This window comes from Tympanuchus pallidicinctus, unplaced genomic scaffold (genome assembly GCF_026119805.1).
Source record: "Tympanuchus pallidicinctus isolate F22 unplaced genomic scaffold, pur_lepc_1.0 scaffold6, whole genome shotgun sequence".
Classification (NCBI taxonomy): Eukaryota; Metazoa; Chordata; class Aves; order Galliformes; family Phasianidae; genus Tympanuchus; species Tympanuchus pallidicinctus.
The window spans coordinates 31990308-32006832 of record NW_026294780.1 but is presented as its reverse complement, the minus strand read 5'-3'; the positions used below and the strand labels follow the sequence as shown (position 1 = coordinate 32006832).

The 16525-nt window shown below is 40.6% G+C and overlaps 2 protein-coding genes across 5 annotated transcripts in view; both read left to right on the top strand.

The window, feature by feature from the left end:
- Nucleotides 1–16525, top strand: part of LOC128092111 (uncharacterized) — a 726933-nt gene that overhangs the window by 103406 nt on the left and 607002 nt on the right. The window lies entirely within an intron of this gene.
- PIBF1 (progesterone immunomodulatory binding factor 1) overlaps nucleotides 1–16525 on the top strand; it is a 135263-nt gene that overhangs the window by 79636 nt on the left and 39102 nt on the right. For 3 of the 4 annotated variants that reach the window (XM_052705584.1, XM_052705585.1, XM_052705587.1), the window contains exons 10-11: nucleotides 960–1125; nucleotides 9202–9352. In XM_052705584.1, the coding sequence (XP_052561544.1) occupies nucleotides 960–1125; nucleotides 9202–9352 (317 nt within the window). The remainder of the gene's footprint in view (nucleotides 1–959; nucleotides 1126–9201; nucleotides 9353–16525) is intronic. The other variant, XM_052705586.1, reaches the window with a different exon arrangement.

The window sequence follows — 16525 nt, the reverse complement described above, 5'->3', positions numbered from 1 at the left end:
TTCTCTATTCTTTTCACAGCCATTCCCCAAATGTTATTTTTTACCACTGTTTAAAACTGAATTAAAGATATAATAGATTTGTCCAGTATAACCCAAGATCTCATTTCCAAATTAAAAGTTAAGTAGGAGTTGGTAATTTTATGTATATGGTTAAGAAAATTTTTATTCGTTACTTTCTACGTATCTCCTTTAAATTTCATATGATTTAACACCCAGCTTCTTAAGGTTTTCTACTGTTATTCACATCAGCTTCATTTTTACAGTCCAGTAATTTAGTATTCCATTAGAAACCTTTTTGAGATTGCCTATTAAGCATTAGGAGTGGAACAACAGATACCTGCTTCTAAGTGGAATACTATTTGATAGCTTAATTCCTTGTAGATAATCTTCAACCTGAGGTTGACTGTGGAAATAATAAACTGTCATGGTCTGGTTTCTTTATGTCTTCGGTTATGGGAAGAATTAGTGTAGCACATATCCAAGATAAACCTAAGGGAATGCAGCCTTGATTCCGTTGGTGTCTAACACTAATTCTCTGGATCATGTATTACAGTTGGTGGAGAAGAGGCAATAGCCTCCTTGGTATCTCTCCTGTGTCTTTTAAAGATTTCATTGTTAGAGGCATGGAGTGTATACACATCTATACTGAAAAGAAAATTCATGTTGATGTAATATTTTTAAAAACTAAGGTCACTGTCATTTGATTTTTGCATTACCAATCCACAAATTTAGCAAAGCCATGGACTGAGTTTTCTACCTGCTGTGTTCTATAGTCATCTATCCAATGGTACTTAGATAGGCAACTATAAATAGATAACTAACTTGTATTTACCAAACTCTTAAAAATACTCTCAATTTCATTTCGGGTATAAATTTCAAAACAGAACAAGCAGATGTTTTGAAGATTCAAAAAAAAATTTTTTTTTTTTTGTTTTGTTTGTTTGTTTGTTTGTTTTTAGGTATAGACAAATGCAGCTTGGCACAGAAAGCAAAGTATCTGAACTTCTTCACCAAAGTAAGTTAAAGTCCTTTGAAAGTGAACATATTCAACTCATGCAACAAGAAACAGCTAAGAATCTTTCACAGTGCCAAATAGAATGTGAGAAATATCAGAGAAAGTTGGAGGTATGTTATTAATACTTAATGAGGCATTACAAAGTTGTTTTCAATTATAATTCAAAATGAAGAAACTTGGGGGAGGGAGGGGGGAGAGGGGGAGAAGGAAAAGATGACATCACCAAAAGACGTACATGGTTGAGTTAGTATTTCCACCGAACAGTGCTGAAGCAGAACATTTTGAAAAAGCTTACCAAGCTATACTGTTTCAGGGAAAACTAAGGAAAGAAGAAAGCAAAACATTTTCTTATGGTGAGATGTTTAAAACGTGTGTGTTAGGTTAACAGTATCCATCATAGAAACTATCTCTGCATGTCATACGTTAGCATTAGATACTTCACTTGGTAAGGATAGGTCCTTATTATGCATCCTTACTGATAAATCCTTTGTCTTTTAATCTGGCTTGTATAAAACTGCTTATTAATTCCATTTGAGGAAGCTAAACAGATAATGTATAGGAAAATGTCTTTCTATTTTATTCTTTCAAGTATATATTAGAACTTCAATACCAGTAGTAAGTAGAACAATTTTAGAGCAAAAAAAAAAATGGTGATATGGTGAAATTCTCTTGAAAGTATATAGACTTCTTAAAAGCATAGATGTTTCTTGGAAGCATAGAGAACTTTAAAAAGTCTATTACATTATTTAATAACACTAGAGTAAACCAAACTGATTTAGTAGAACTTCTATTACTGTCCTTTTATTATAGAGGTATTGCTAGAAGAAGTTCGTTCAGACTCTTTTGTAGGAGATGTATCCAGAGGAATCCAGTTTGTCATAATTAGATATGGATATTTGATCTCTGGCAGATCCTTCAGAATCTATTTGTGTAAGATGAAAAATAAGCTGTTTTGAGTTCCCTTACACACAAGGGTAATAGCTTGCTAGCTCTCTTGAACAGCTCTGCATTCATTAATAGGTGGCAATTAAAACCCTTTTTTATTTAACTCATTCCTTCTAAAATTAAGTGGAAAAAATGAATTTTTTTTTTTTTTTCTGTAGAAGAGCTATTTCTTTTACTTCGTTCAGGACACACTCGGTACTGTTACATGACTAAAAATTTTACCTTCACAAAGGATCACAGAAAAACAGTTGGAAGTGGACAGCCTTAAGCACTATCCTGCTATGGCTACTCTTAGCTTATGACAAGAGCCGTTATCTTATTAGAGGTTATCCATACACCAAGAGGAAGTGGAACAGATTCTGTCCCACTGTAACAATGGAGCAAGATCAAGACTTCATCATGAAACTGAATGTATATAAGTCCATGCGGCCAGGTGATATCCATCCCAGGGTTCTGAGAGAGATGGCTGATGTGGTTGCCGAGCCACTCTCCATATTTGAAAAATCATGGCTGGCTGGTGAAGTCCCTGGTGACTGGAAAAAGGGAAACATTACTCCCATTTTTAAAAAAGGGAGAAAGGAAGACCCAAGGAACTACAGGCTGGTGAGCCTCACCTCTGTACCTGGGAAGATCATGAAGTAGATCCTCCTGGTTACCATGTTAAGGCACATATGAGGTGAAAAGGTGATTTGAGACAGCCAGCTTGGCTTCACCAAGGGCAGATCTTGCCTGACTGATCTGGTGGCCTTCTATGATGGAGTAATGGCACCATGGATGGTGGAAGGGCAATGGATGTCATCTACCTGGACTTCTGCAAAGCCTTTGACATGGTCCCTTGCCACATCCTTCACTCTAAATTGGAGAGGTGTGGATTTGAAGGATGGACTGTTCGATGGATTAGGACTTGGACGCAGCCAATGGTTCTTTGTCAGGATGGAGGTGTCCCTCGGGGCTCTGTCTTGAGATTGGTGCTCTTCAACATCTTCATTAATAACACAGACAATTGCATCAAGTGTACCCTCACAGGTTTGCGGATGACACCAAGCTGAGTGGTGCAGTCAATAACTGGAAGGAAGGGAAGCCATCCAGAGGGACCTGGACAGGCTGGAGAAGTGGGCCCATGTGAACCTACTGAGATTCAGCAAGGCCAAATGCAGAGTGCTGCACCTGGGTTGGGGCAACTCCATGTATTTATACAAACTAGGGGAAGAAGCCCTTGAAAGCAGTCCTGTGGAGAAGGACTTGGGGGTCCTAGTGGAAGAGAAGCTGGACATGAGCCAGCAGTGTGCACTTGCAGTCCAGCTGGCCAACTACATCCTTGTCTTGCTCCAATTTATAGGAGGGAGTGGAGGTTCTTTTAGTATCTGTATACTTGGTGTGAGATTAAGAAACAGCAGTTCAAATGTTGGTCTGACTAGTTTATTACAGTTATTAATCATGGAGATGGAGAAGGGGAGGATGGACACTACTATGAATTAGGGTAATGGGGAAGGGAGGGAGGGTGATAGAAAAGATAGGAAAAAGGAAGCAAGGAGTCTTTATAGGAAGCAAGAGGGAGATAGTTACCACCATGAATCCAGCGTGGTACATAGTTCAGTCATTGATCTTCAGTAGTGGTGGGCTGTCAGACATTGTTGTTCTGTTGATGATGATGGTGACCACGGCAATGATGGCAACTTTTCAATGGTAGTACAAACTTATTTATAATAAGTCCAAAGTGGTTGAGTCAGCTCTACTTGGAGTGGCAGATTCTGACTCTGGGATCTCAGCAGGAAACTTCTTTGTTCGCATCTTCTGGGCCTTGCCAGCAGGTAAGAAGGAGCAGGGAGGCACCAACTTATATCTTGCCTTCACAGGATACAGTGGCATCAACCCCCAGTCTCCCATAGCAAGCTGGAGTTATTTGGTCACAGGCTAGATCTTCTGCCAGTAAACAGTCCTGAGCACTATCTTCCAAAGGCACACAGCTCCAAAGAAATGCTTTTAAATGTAAAATTGTCCACACAGCTATGTTGATTGCCACATGGCAACACCCATCGCTCATCTCCTTGATGAGTCAATCTTATCACAAGAAATACCTCAGGAAGCAAGCTTTGAGCCAAAAAACAAAGAAGGATTCTCACAATCCTGGGCTGCCTTAAAAAAGGGGTGGCCAGGGAGTGATTGTGTCTGTTGTGTCCCTGTCCCCCCCCCCCCCCCAGCCAGCTCTTGTGAGGCCCCATCTGGAGTACTGCATCCAGGCCAGGGTTCCCCAGTGCAGGATGTGGAGCTCTTGGAGTGGGTCCAGAGGAGGGCCACTAAGATTATCAGAGAGCTGGCACACCTCTCCTTTGAGGAAAGATTGAGGGAACTGGACTTGTTTAGCTTCGAGAGGAGAAGGCTCTGAGGGGACCTCATTTGTGGCCTTCCAGTACTTAAAGGGAGCATATAAACAGGAGAGGGAATGACTGTTTACATGGGTGGATAGTGACAGGACAAGAGGGAATGGCTTTAAACTGAGACATTGGAGGTTTAGGTTAGATATTAGGAGAAAGTTTTTCACACAGAGGGTGGTGACACTTTCAACAATGATGTTCAGAGGGCTGAAGCACCTCTACTATGAAAGAAGCTGAGAGAGCTGAGGCTGTTCAGTCTGGAGAAGAGAAGGCTCCGGGGAACGTTATAGTGGCCCTCCAATACCTAAAAGAATAGAATATATTAGGTAAAATAAATGATATTAAGGGAAAAAAAGAAAACATATCTCAGAAACACCAATGTATTGTGTCAGCACTTGAAAATACATCACAAATTCAAGAGCCTAACTTCAATAACATAGTGTTGTGGTTTAACCTGGCAGGTGGTTAAGCACCACACAGTCCATTGCTCATTTCCGCCCTTCCCAGTGGGATGGTGGAAAGAATCTGGAAGTACAAGTGGAATTCAGGGGTTGAGATAAAACTGTTTACTAAGGATAGAGAAAAGGAGAAAGGCAATAGTTATTACCATTTATATATTTATGTGAGCATATATGACAAGAGATGCACAAGCAATTGCTAACCGTACCTGATCAGTCCCATGCTAGTCACCTGAGCAGTGGAAGAGAGAGATATTAACTCCCACCTCTTTCAGAACTGCTTCTACATGATATCATAAGGAATGGCATATCCCTTTGGTCATTTTTAGTCAGCTGTCCTAATTCTGTTCCATCCTAGCTCCCTGAGGCCTTTGCTAAAAATGGCCTTGGCTCTGCACTATGCAACTTGGAGAGGGTACAAAGAAGTTGGTAGGATGAGCAGGGAGAAAATTAGGCAAAAGCCCAGCTTGAACTCAACTTGGCTGGGGTAAAAGGGAACAAGAAAATCTTCTATGAATTTATTAACGGTAAGAGGAGGACCAAGGAGAATCTCCTTTCTTTACTGGATGCATCTGGAAATGTGGTCACTGAGGATAGGGAAAAGGATTCTCAATGCCTTATTTATATCTGTCCTTAAAAGTCAAGCCAGTTATCATCAGGGTACTCTACTCACTGACCTGGAAGTTTTGGATGGGGAGAGGAATAAATCCCCCGTGATTCAGGAGGAAACAGTCAGAGGCCTGCTATTCCATGTGGACTGCCACAAGTCCATGGGGCTAGATGAGATCCATCCAAAAGTGCTGAGGGAACTGGTGGCGATGATAGCCAAGCTGCTTTCCATCATGTGTCAGCATTCCTGGTCAGCTGGGTAGGTCCCAGAAGACAGAAGACTTGCCGATCTGACTTTTCTACAAAAAGGACTGCAAGGAGGATCTGGGGTCCTACAACCTGTCAGCGTGGCTTTGGTGCCAGGAATGGTTATGGAGCAGATCATCTTGAGTGATATTACACAGTATGTGTGAGGCAACCGGGGATCAAGCCCAGCCAGCATGGATTTGTGCAGGACAGGGCCTGCTTGACCAACCTGATCTCCTACGATGGAGTGGCCTGCCTGGATGGTGAGGGAAAGGCTGTTGATGTGATCTGCCTTAACTTCAGCAAAGCCTCCCACAGTCTCTGCCTCAGTATTCTCCTGCAGAAGCTGCAGCCCATGGCTTGGAGGGGTAAGCTGTGTGCTGGGTGAGGAGCTGGCTGGAGGACTGGGCCTAGTGAGTGGTGGTGAATGGAGTTAAATCCAGCTGGCGACCAGTCACGAGTTGTGTTCCCCAGGGATCGGTACTGGTGCCTGTCCCCAGTATCTTCAGTATGTTTATTGATCAACTGGGTGAGGACATTGAGTGTGCCTTCAGTAAGTTTTCAGATTACATCAAGCTGGCAGGAAGTGTCGATCTGCTTGGTAGCAGCAGGGTCCTACAGAGGGATCTGGATAGGCTGGATCGCTGGGCTGAGGTGAATGGGGTGAGGTTCAACAAGTCCAAGTGCACAGGTCCTGCTCTTCGGCCACAACATCTCCAAGCAATGTTACAAGCTTGTGGCAGAGTGGCTGGAAGACTGTGCAGAGGAAATGGACCTGAAGGATATTGATTGATGCTTGGCTGAACATGAGCCTTCAGTGTGGCCAAGGCCAATGGCATCAAAAACAGACCTTATTGCTTTCTGTAACTACGTGACGGGAGGTTATAGTGAGCTGGGGGTCAATCTCTTCTCTTGTGTAACTAGTAATAGGACTGGAGGAAACAGCTGCAAGCTGTACTGGGAAGATTTAGGCTGCACATTAGGAAATACTGGTTTTCTGAAAGAGTGGTCAGGTACTAGAATGGGCTGCCCAGGGAGATGGTGGACTCACCAATCCTGGAGGTGTTCAAGGAATGTTGAGATGTTGTGTTGAGGGACATGTTTTAGTGAGAACTATTAGTGATAAGTGGACGGTTGGACTGGATGAGGTCTTTTCCAACCTTGATGATTCTGTGATCAATTTGTTATCAACATTGCTTTTCTCCTGGAACCAAAAGATAGTGTTGTACCAGACACTCTAAAAAAAACAATTCTAGCCCACATGAATCTAAGACATGTATATAAAATTTCACTAGTGTGCAAATACGCTATATGCACTATGGATAAAATTTACACAATCAAGAGACTGCAGCATTTTGATACTTACGCTCACTACATCTGTTTACATGAAGTTCAGTGAGTTGGACTTTTCCATCTAAACAAGCTTAGAATTTATTCTCTTTCAAATGCATACTTTCAAAAAATGTAATATATCCTGTTTGACTCACTGTAGTATTGGAAAGATGTCCAGTCTGCAGCAGAGGAAACTTACATCAAAACAAAATTTCTTCCTCTGTGCAAAGTTAGTCCTGAAAACATACCACTGCATCCAATTTGTGAGATTTAAATGAAATTGACTGTGTGTAAAACAGACAGTAGGCTACACAAACTTAGTAGAACAGAATAAGAACTCTTTTTTTCTAAGTTTCAGCTAGTTCAGTCTTTGTTTTTGGGGGGAAATATGCTGTTGTTGGAGATTCTGCATTACTGGGATGTTTATGAAAAGGAGCTATAGAGTGGAAACACTTACAGAGTGGAAACAAAGCTTTAGATGAAATGTAATTTCTTGTTGTTCTGTCTGTATTGGAACATTCAGATCCTGGCTGATGAGGTTAGTTGTGGTCATGAGCACTGGGAGTGCCAGCTGTGCTAGACTTTGAGGTTACTAAATAAATTTTAATTGCACAGACATGTCTAAACTTTGACTAAGGAAGTTGCATTTGAGTTGTGCTTCCATTTTCTTTGGATATTTATTTGATTTGAATAAACTCTTGAATATGTGGTGTTCAGCTGTATTAGTTCTCCTGGCACTTCCTTTTCCTGATAGAGATATGCCTTGAAACCAATGCTTTCTCGTTACAGAGAATTACTGCAGAATTTAAACACTTGAAATCCTTTTTTATTTTTTTTTTGCATTTGTTTGACTGATTTCTTATATTTCTTTTCTAAAATACACAATCAGTGTATTAATATTAATATTGTACAGCATATCAATTTTGACTAATGTAGTCGCCAGTAACTTAGGACTCAGCTATAGAGCTGTAGCTGCTTCATGAAAAAAATCTGTTTTTAATTGGATTTCAGCATAGTTTCTCTTAAACATCCTAAACTATGAAACTGTTTTATATATTGCCAAAATTTGACCTATAAATGTAGCCTTCTGTGACAACAGATTGATGCTTTCCATGTTTTTATATTTGTGTTGCTTATTTCCCTAAATACTGTGGATAGCTTTGTATTTCTGACTGCATACAGCATTACTGCTGTGTACACAGTACATAGATTGCTACTTCACTAAACGAAGATTTTCATTCCAGCTGGTTTTACGCTATTTGTCAATGTTGTATTTTTCTATTTTCAAGCACCATATCACTTAGCTTTCTTGTTAAGCTTTAGTTTGTACAGAACTTCCTAACTTTTAACTTTGAATATGTCCCTTTTTTGTAAAATGTTGGTAGATTAAGTATTTATGTTAACTGAAAATGCTCATGATGTATTACTTTTCAATGATGAGTGAATAATAAGAATCTGATATAACTTAAATAACAAATCTTGTTATTTGTGCATTTACTATTCCATAAAGGAACCAATCTAGTAAATTGGTTACTGGTATATGAATGTAATTGAATCAACAAAAAAGAAACAGTCATTTTTTTTTATTTTTTTTTTACTTCTCTATTAATTTTTGTAACTATTGCTTTGGTTGTTGTAACTGCCCTTTAAAATTACTGCCATTTTTCCAAGTTGAGACAAAGGCATTAAGAAATTCTGGGGAGACCTGATAACAGCCTTTCAGTATCTACAGGGGAGGCAGTAAGAAAGGGGACAGAGTCTTTAGCAGGGTCAGTTGTGATGGGACAAGAGGGAATTGTTTCAAAATACAACAGAGGAGATTTAGATTGGAAATGAGAAAGAAGTCTTTTATGGTAAGACTGAAGCACTGAAACACGTTGCCCAGAGCTCTGAGCAAACTGATGGTGCTGTAGGTGCCCCTGTTCATTTCAGGGAAATTGGACTTCATGATCTTTAAGAGTCCCTTCAAGTTCAAATAGTCATATGATTCTATAAAGTGTTGTAAGACATGAGTGTGTAGTCTGTGCAAGATAACATAGCTGAAAAGAACTAATTTTTTTTTTCAACTATTTTACTGTACCTGTGCAAAAGTTGCATCAAATGTGATACATTATTGTTGTTTGGTATTCTGTTGCTGATTAATTTACATGTGGGTTTTCACCTTTTTCATAAACAGCTGTCATGCTGTTTTCAGTGATATTTTCATTATTCATTCTCACAGGTGCTCACCAAGGAATTTTACAGTCTTCAGTCTTCTAGTGAAACACGCATTATTGAACTTCAAACACAGAATTCTGAGTTTCAGGCAAGACTAGATACTTATGAAAAACTTGAAAAAGATCTTGATGAGATAATAATGCAGACAGCAGAAAGTAAGTTCTGATACAAATTACATCTGTAGATGTTTCTAGAATTCTGGCAGTATCTTACATCTTACAGCACTTAGTGTCTGCTATTCTCCTTCCTCATGCCTAAAAGTTAAGAAGCTATAGTTATTTTGATAGAAAATACTAATGACAAGTTTATATACATATATTTTTAAATATCTATCAAATAAACATATTAGACGTACTGATGTTAAAAATCATCTCATTTTTTCCCCTCATTTCTCTTTTGCCTGTTCTAATTATTCATTAAGATTATGAGTTTGTTGGGTTTCTGTTTTGTTTTGTTTTTAGAATTCTTCTATCAAATGTTTTGAGTACCAGGAAGCTTTGTTGACAGACAACTATAGGTTTAATAATATAGCAGAGTGATAAATGTGATTTTTTTTTAATTAATTACGGGAAATAAAAGTTATTTCTTGTGTTGAATTAATAATAATTTTACTCTGTTTCTGGTGAGGCCACATCTGGAGTACCATGTCCAGTTCTTTCTCCCCGGTTCAAGTATGACAGGGAACCTCTATGGAGAGTCCAGCTGAAGACCACAAAGATCATGAGGGTCCTAAAGCATCTCCGCTGGGAGGAAGGGCTCGGAGACCTGAGACTGTTAAGCCTGTAGAAGAGAAGACTGGGAGGGGATCTTATCAATGCTTATAAATATCTACAGGGCAGGTGTCAAGTGGATGAGGCCGACTTCTTTTCAGTGTGCTCAGTGACAGAACAAGGGGCAATGGGAACAAACTGGATCACAGGACGTTCCATATGAGCATGAGAAAGAACTTGTCTACTTTGAGGGTGCCGTAGCATTGAAACAGGCTGCCCAGAGAGGTTGTGAAGCCTCTTTCTACTGGAGATACTCTGGAGATTTCTTCCTGGACACTTTCTTGTGCAGCGTACTCTAGGGAGCCTGCTTTAGTAGAGGAACTGGATTAGATGATTTTCAGACATCCCTTTCAGTCCCTATGATTCTCTAATTTTATGTGATTCTGTGAAGTCATTGCTAGTGGCAAATCAATCTGTTCTAATTACTAATGGCAATTCATCCCGCTGTAAGTACTAAACCAGTGATTTGCTTCTGATCTGATTACTTTGGAAAACTTTCCTCTCTGTTTGGCCAAAATAACAATATCTGTTCTCAAAGAGTAGAAATTGTGGTATCTCTGGGGTCAGAAACAGAGACATCTCCTTTACCTTAGGTGAATCAACAAAGCATCTGTTTTCTAATTCAAAGTTAGGACTCTAATCCTGAAGTCTTCTAGCCAGTGTATGATGATAATAGGCCATTTTAATTTCTCAAACTAATTTATGGATCTTCTTGCCCTTCTGTTTTCATTTTCTCTTCTAAAAAGAATAATTATAAATGATGTTTTACAGGTAGGAGATAGTTACATAAGCTTTAAATGGAAACATTAGTCTACAGCTAAGTATGCATTAATGGGATTTAGTGGCATCTAGCAGCCTTCAATAGCTAGCGTGTGCAGATGTGTGTACTTTTGCTCATTTAATACACTGTAGATATTTTTTTGCGAGGTGAAAATGAACTTAAGAATAACGTTTTCTGCTCACAGTGATTTGCATTTTCTCATTCACCTTATGGTAGTAAAGTTTTTTTTACAAAACTGAATAGTTCTTAACTTCTTCCTAAATAATGTTTTAATTATATTTGTAAGCTACAGAATGTTGGTGCTTAAAGAGTGCATATAAAAAAAAAAAAAACATGGAGAGTGACTTTTTACATAGCCTGATAGTGATAGGACAAGGCAGAACTGTTTTAAACTAAAAGAGGGTAATTTGTGTTAGATATTAGGAGGTTACTTTTCACTCTGAGAGATGAGGCGCTGGAACAGAGACACTGTTGATGCCATACCCCTGGAGGTGTCCAAGGCCTTGGGTAGCCTGATCTAACGGGTGTTAGCTCTGTCCATGGTTGCAGGAGTTGAAACTAGATTTTTACAGTCCCTTCCAACACAAGTCATTGTATGATCACCTAAAGAAGTCAAAGTTTACAAATGCACTTGTTTAACAACAATTTGTATATTTAACAACAGTTTGTATTCTGGTTCAGTTTGAGGAGGTAAAAAGGGAGATATAGCACAATATTGCTTGATTGCCAAGATTTGCTGCTTCAAAGCTGTTCCAGCCAGAACTGCAGTAATTGACCATGAGGTACAGGAGGGTTTCAGTCAGTTCTTTGATCAGGGAACCCTGAGGTAACAGAGCAGCCTGGCAGCTCTCACGAGAGTGGCTGATGTGAAGTGGGCGTTGTCAGGACAACTGCTCTGCATCCATGCTCCCTGTCTAGAAAAAGCCTTAGAGATGGAGAAGAGTCAGATATGTGAATCACGCAGGCCATTCAGACAACGAGAAACCATAAGCCACCTATTCACATGAGTACCCAGGGAGGAGGATTGTTATCACTGTGAAGAAAGTGCTGAGGGTGTTGGCCGATGTGGTTGCCAAGCCACACTCCATCATTCTTTGGCAGTCTTGGCTAACCGGAAATGTGTTGGGGAAATGGAGACTGGCAAATGTGATGCTTATCTTTAGAAAGGGCTGGAAAGATGATTCTGGTAGCTATAGTCCTATCAGTCTCAGCTCAGCGCCTGGGAAGGTTATGGAATGGATAATCTTGGGAGCAGTTAAAGGTCAACCAGGGGATCAGGACCAGTCAGCATGGGTTTACAAATGGTAGATCCTGTTTGACAGACCTGATTTCATCTTAGGACAAGGTGACCTGCTTAGTGGATGAAAGTAAGGCTGTTGATGTGGTCTGCCTGGACTTCAGTAAAGCTTTTCACACTGTCCCCCACAGCATTCTCATGGAGAAACTGGCTGCCCATGGTTTGGATAGGTGTATACTCTGCTGAGTGAAGTATTGACTGGGGATGGCTGGGCCCAAAGAGTTGTGGTCAATGGAGTTAAATCTAGTTGGTGGCTAGTCACAAACAGTGTCCCCCAAGGCTCAGTACTGGGGCTGCTTCTGTTTAATATCTTTAATAATGATCTCAATTAGGGGATTGAAATGCACCCTCAGTAAGTTTGCAGATGACACCAAGTTGGGAGTGTTAAGCTGCCAGAGGGGAGAAAGGCACTACAGAGGGACCTGGATAGACTGGATCGTTGGGCCAAGGTTAACTGTTTCAACAGTGCCAAGTGTCGGGTCCTGCATTTTGGTCACAACAACTCCAGGCAACCCTACAGGTTTGGGAAGGAGTGGCTGGAAAGCTGCCTGATGGAAAGGAACCTTGGTGTACTGATGGACAGTCAGCTGAATATAAGTCATCAGTGAGCCCAGGTGGCCATGTATGAGGCTTGTATGAGGAATCGTGTGGTGAGTAGATTAGGGAAGTCATCCTGCCCCTGTACTCGGCACTGGTGAGGCCTTACCTCAAGTACTGTGTTCAGTTTTGGGCACCTCAGTACAGAAAGGACATTGAGGTGCTGGAGCAGGTCCAAAGAGGGGCAACAAGGCTTGTGAAGGGCTTGGAGAATATGCCCAACAAGAAGTGACTGAAGGAACTGGGGATGTTTAGTCTGGGAAAAGGAGGCTGAGGGGAGACCTTATTGCTCTCTTCCAATATCTGAAAGGTGCTTACAGCGAGAGTGGGGTTGGTTTTCTTCTCGCTGGTGACAGGATGAGGGGAAATGGCCTCAAGTTGCACCAGGGTAAGTTTAGATTGGATATCAGGAAACAATTCTTTACATAAAGAGTTGTTAAGCACTGGAATAGGCTCCCTAGGGAGGTGGTTGAGTCACCATCCCTGGATGTGCTTAAAAACAGTTTGGATGTGGTAGTCCGGCACATGCTTTAGCAGAGGGTTGTTAGAGTTTGGGTAGTATGGTTAGGTTGTGGTTGGACTCGATGATCTTTGAGGTCTTTTCAAACGTAAACTAATCTATGGTGTTCTGATTATTTCAATATATTGCTTATTTTATATAACTAATATAATTGCTTATTCTTACTATTGTATCTTTGACATTGAAAGTTAGAAGTAATACTTATGACAGAATTCCAGCACTAAGTTGAAGTTCTGAGGTAAATCAGAGAAAGTAAAAGCCTTACTTCTTTTCAAAATATTTGAAGGAGAATACAGACATACTTTCTCCTACTTCCTAAATTAAGACCTGGCATTTACATGTCATAACAGAAGGTCAAAAAAATATTTGAATGAAGGAAAACTACGTGATTTTCAAATTTAAGGCATTCTAGAAATTTTCCAGTCTTTCAAAGAATGTTATATAGGCTGATGCACAATGTGGAAGACAGTGGGAATTTCCTATAAGCTATAATGAGAACAAGATTTTGCTTTTTAGTCTTGTGATCGTGTCTTCACATTTCAGTGTGATAAGTCTTTTTCCCTTTCTGTGGGTTATGAAGCCTCTGTTGTTTCACTGTTGTTTCTGTTGTTTAGGAGTGTTGGAGTTTGAGGGGTTGATCATCAAATTTTGTGGACCTCTTAGAAAGCTTTGTATTTGTATATGTGAGGTGGATTTTGTCATGTAACTATATGATCTTACTTCAGAGAATGTAAATGTGGAAGGGATCACTGCATTTTTATCGTTTATTCCCTCATCAGTATGCTTCACTTTATAAATATCGAAGTAACATGAAACAGCCTCTTCAGGAAACGATCAAGAATTTATATAGCCACTCCTTACAGCAACTGAATGATTTTGCAGGATCCCAGAATTGTAGGGGTTGGAAGGGACCTCTTGAGATCTTCTAGTCCAACGCCCTTGCTGAAGTGCATGAATAACATATTCCATGTGAATTACAATAAGCTTTCTTGGCATTTCTCTCTTTTTCTTTTTCAATGTAAAATATTCACATTGGAAAATTTTAGTTTTAGACTAGGTATTTTATTTTGATTATTTGATCTGAGTATCCCAACGCATGAAGGACATGGAGATTTGGAGCATGTCCACAGGAGGGCCACAAAGATGATCAGAGGGCTGGAGCACCCCCCCGCCAGGGGCAGGAAGAGGGAACTGGGTCTCTTACGCCTGGAGAAGAGAAGGCTCTGGGGAGATCTTATAGTGGCCTTCCAGTACCTGAAGGGGGCCTACAGGAAAGCTGGGGAGGGACTTTTTATAAGGACATGCAGCAACAAGGCAAGGGGAAATGGCCTTAAACTGGAAGAAGATAGATTTGAACTAGATATTAGGAAGAAATTCTTTATTGTGACACAGTGGAACAGGTTGCCCAGAGGATTCCCCCTCCCTGGAGGCATTCATGGCCAGGCTGCATGGGGCTTTGAGCCACTGGTCAAGAAGGAGGTGTCCCTGCCTATAGCAGGGGGATTGTAACTTAGAGGTCCCTATTAAGTCAGAACATTCAAGATAGCCAAGTAGGCCAGTGGCATCCTGGCTAGTATCAGAAATAGTGTTGCCAGCAGGAGCAGGGAAGTGATCATCCCTATGTACTTCGCTCTGGTGAGGCCGCACCTCAAGTACTGTGTTCAGGTTTGGGCCCAAGACTACAAGAAAGACATCGTGGCCCTGGAGCGTGTCCAGAGCAGGGCAGACGCTATGAGGGATCTGGTGCACTGGTCTTATGTGGAGTTACTGAGAGAGCTGGGATTGTTCAGTCTGGAGAAGAGGCTCACAGAGCACTTCATATTGCTCTCTGTGACTGATAGGAAGTTGTGGTAAGGTGGGCCTTGGCTTCTTCTGTCATGTAACCAGTGATAGGACTGGAGGGAATGGCCTCAAGTTATAGCAGGGGATATTCAGGTTGGATGATATGAAAAATTTCTTCTCTGAAAGAGTGGTCAGGTGCTGGACAGGGCTGCCCAGGGAGCTGGTGGAATCACCGTCCCTGAGATTGTTTCAGAAACATTTAGATATTGTACTAGGGGAAGTGGTTTAGTAGAAACATACTGGTGGACAGTCGGACTGGATGATTTTGGAGGTCTTTTCCAGCCATGGTGATTCTATGACTTCCTTGTTTTTTACTGGTTGGCATCTTTTTAAGAAAAATAATTAAGGCTATCTGTATCCTCTCAATCACACTTTAAGAATGAAATTAATGAGTGTGTCCCTAATTAGTAAATGTTTATCGTATACCGCAGAGTCAGGTGAAGAGCCCAGAAAAAAAAGGTAACACAAGCATATCCTGGTAGAGATTATTTTGGGTTGGTACATGCTATGTTGTTTTCCTGATATGACTTTTATGTGTATATTACTGGTAGATACTCATTTATAGGGTAGGATTTCCTTGACGTTTTTCTGAGAAATACAGTATTGAACTTGTTACCTAAAAGAAGGATTGCCGCTTGTCCCAGTCACCGTACACTTCTGAGAAGAGTCTGTCTCCTGTTTTTACTGTAGTTTCCCATCTGGTAGTGGGACAGAAGATCTCTTCTAAGCTTGAACTTGTATGTCACATGCTCTAGTGCTCTCATTGTCCTGGTGACTCTCTGCTGGACTTCCTCCAATACATCAACATCTTTTGTGCACCAGGAAGCCCAAAACTAAGCATAGCCACATGTGGCCTCAGAAATACTGAGTAGATGGGGAGGATTGCCTTCTTCGACCATCCATCTGTGCTCTTGCTAATACAGCCTTGGATGTAGTTGTCCTTTGCTACAAGGCAATTTGTGATCAGCTTGTCCTCTAGAACCCTTGGATCTTTTTCTGCAAAATGTTTTATAGTCAGTCAATCCCCAAACTGTGTTAGCATCTAGGTCCCAGATGTGAGATTCTGTATTTGCTTTTGCTTAAACTTAATGTTATTTTTCGTACACTTTTTTTTCTCCAGCCTTTTTAGGTCCCTCTGACTAGCAGCTCTGTCCCCCTGTTGATCTGTCGTACCACTTCCCTAAGCTGCTAGCTTTATGAAACATTCTGAAGGTGCACAATATCCTACTGTCTGCATTTTTAGTAAAGATTTTGAATGGTATTAACATGAGAGATTCCAATAGTAAATGACTATCAGTTGGACTCTGTATGACTAATGACCATTATTTGAGTCCAAAGGTCCTAGTCCATACCTTGCTTGGCTTTAAGAGAGACTTGGCTATGAGAGACTGTACAAAGGTTTTGTCTTCACCCTAGTCAAGGTGTGACCATTTGTTTAATCACAAAAGAGTATTAAATTAGTCAGACATGATTTCTTTTTGCTAGCTGTTCTAACCACCTATTTGTCCATGCTTGGAATTT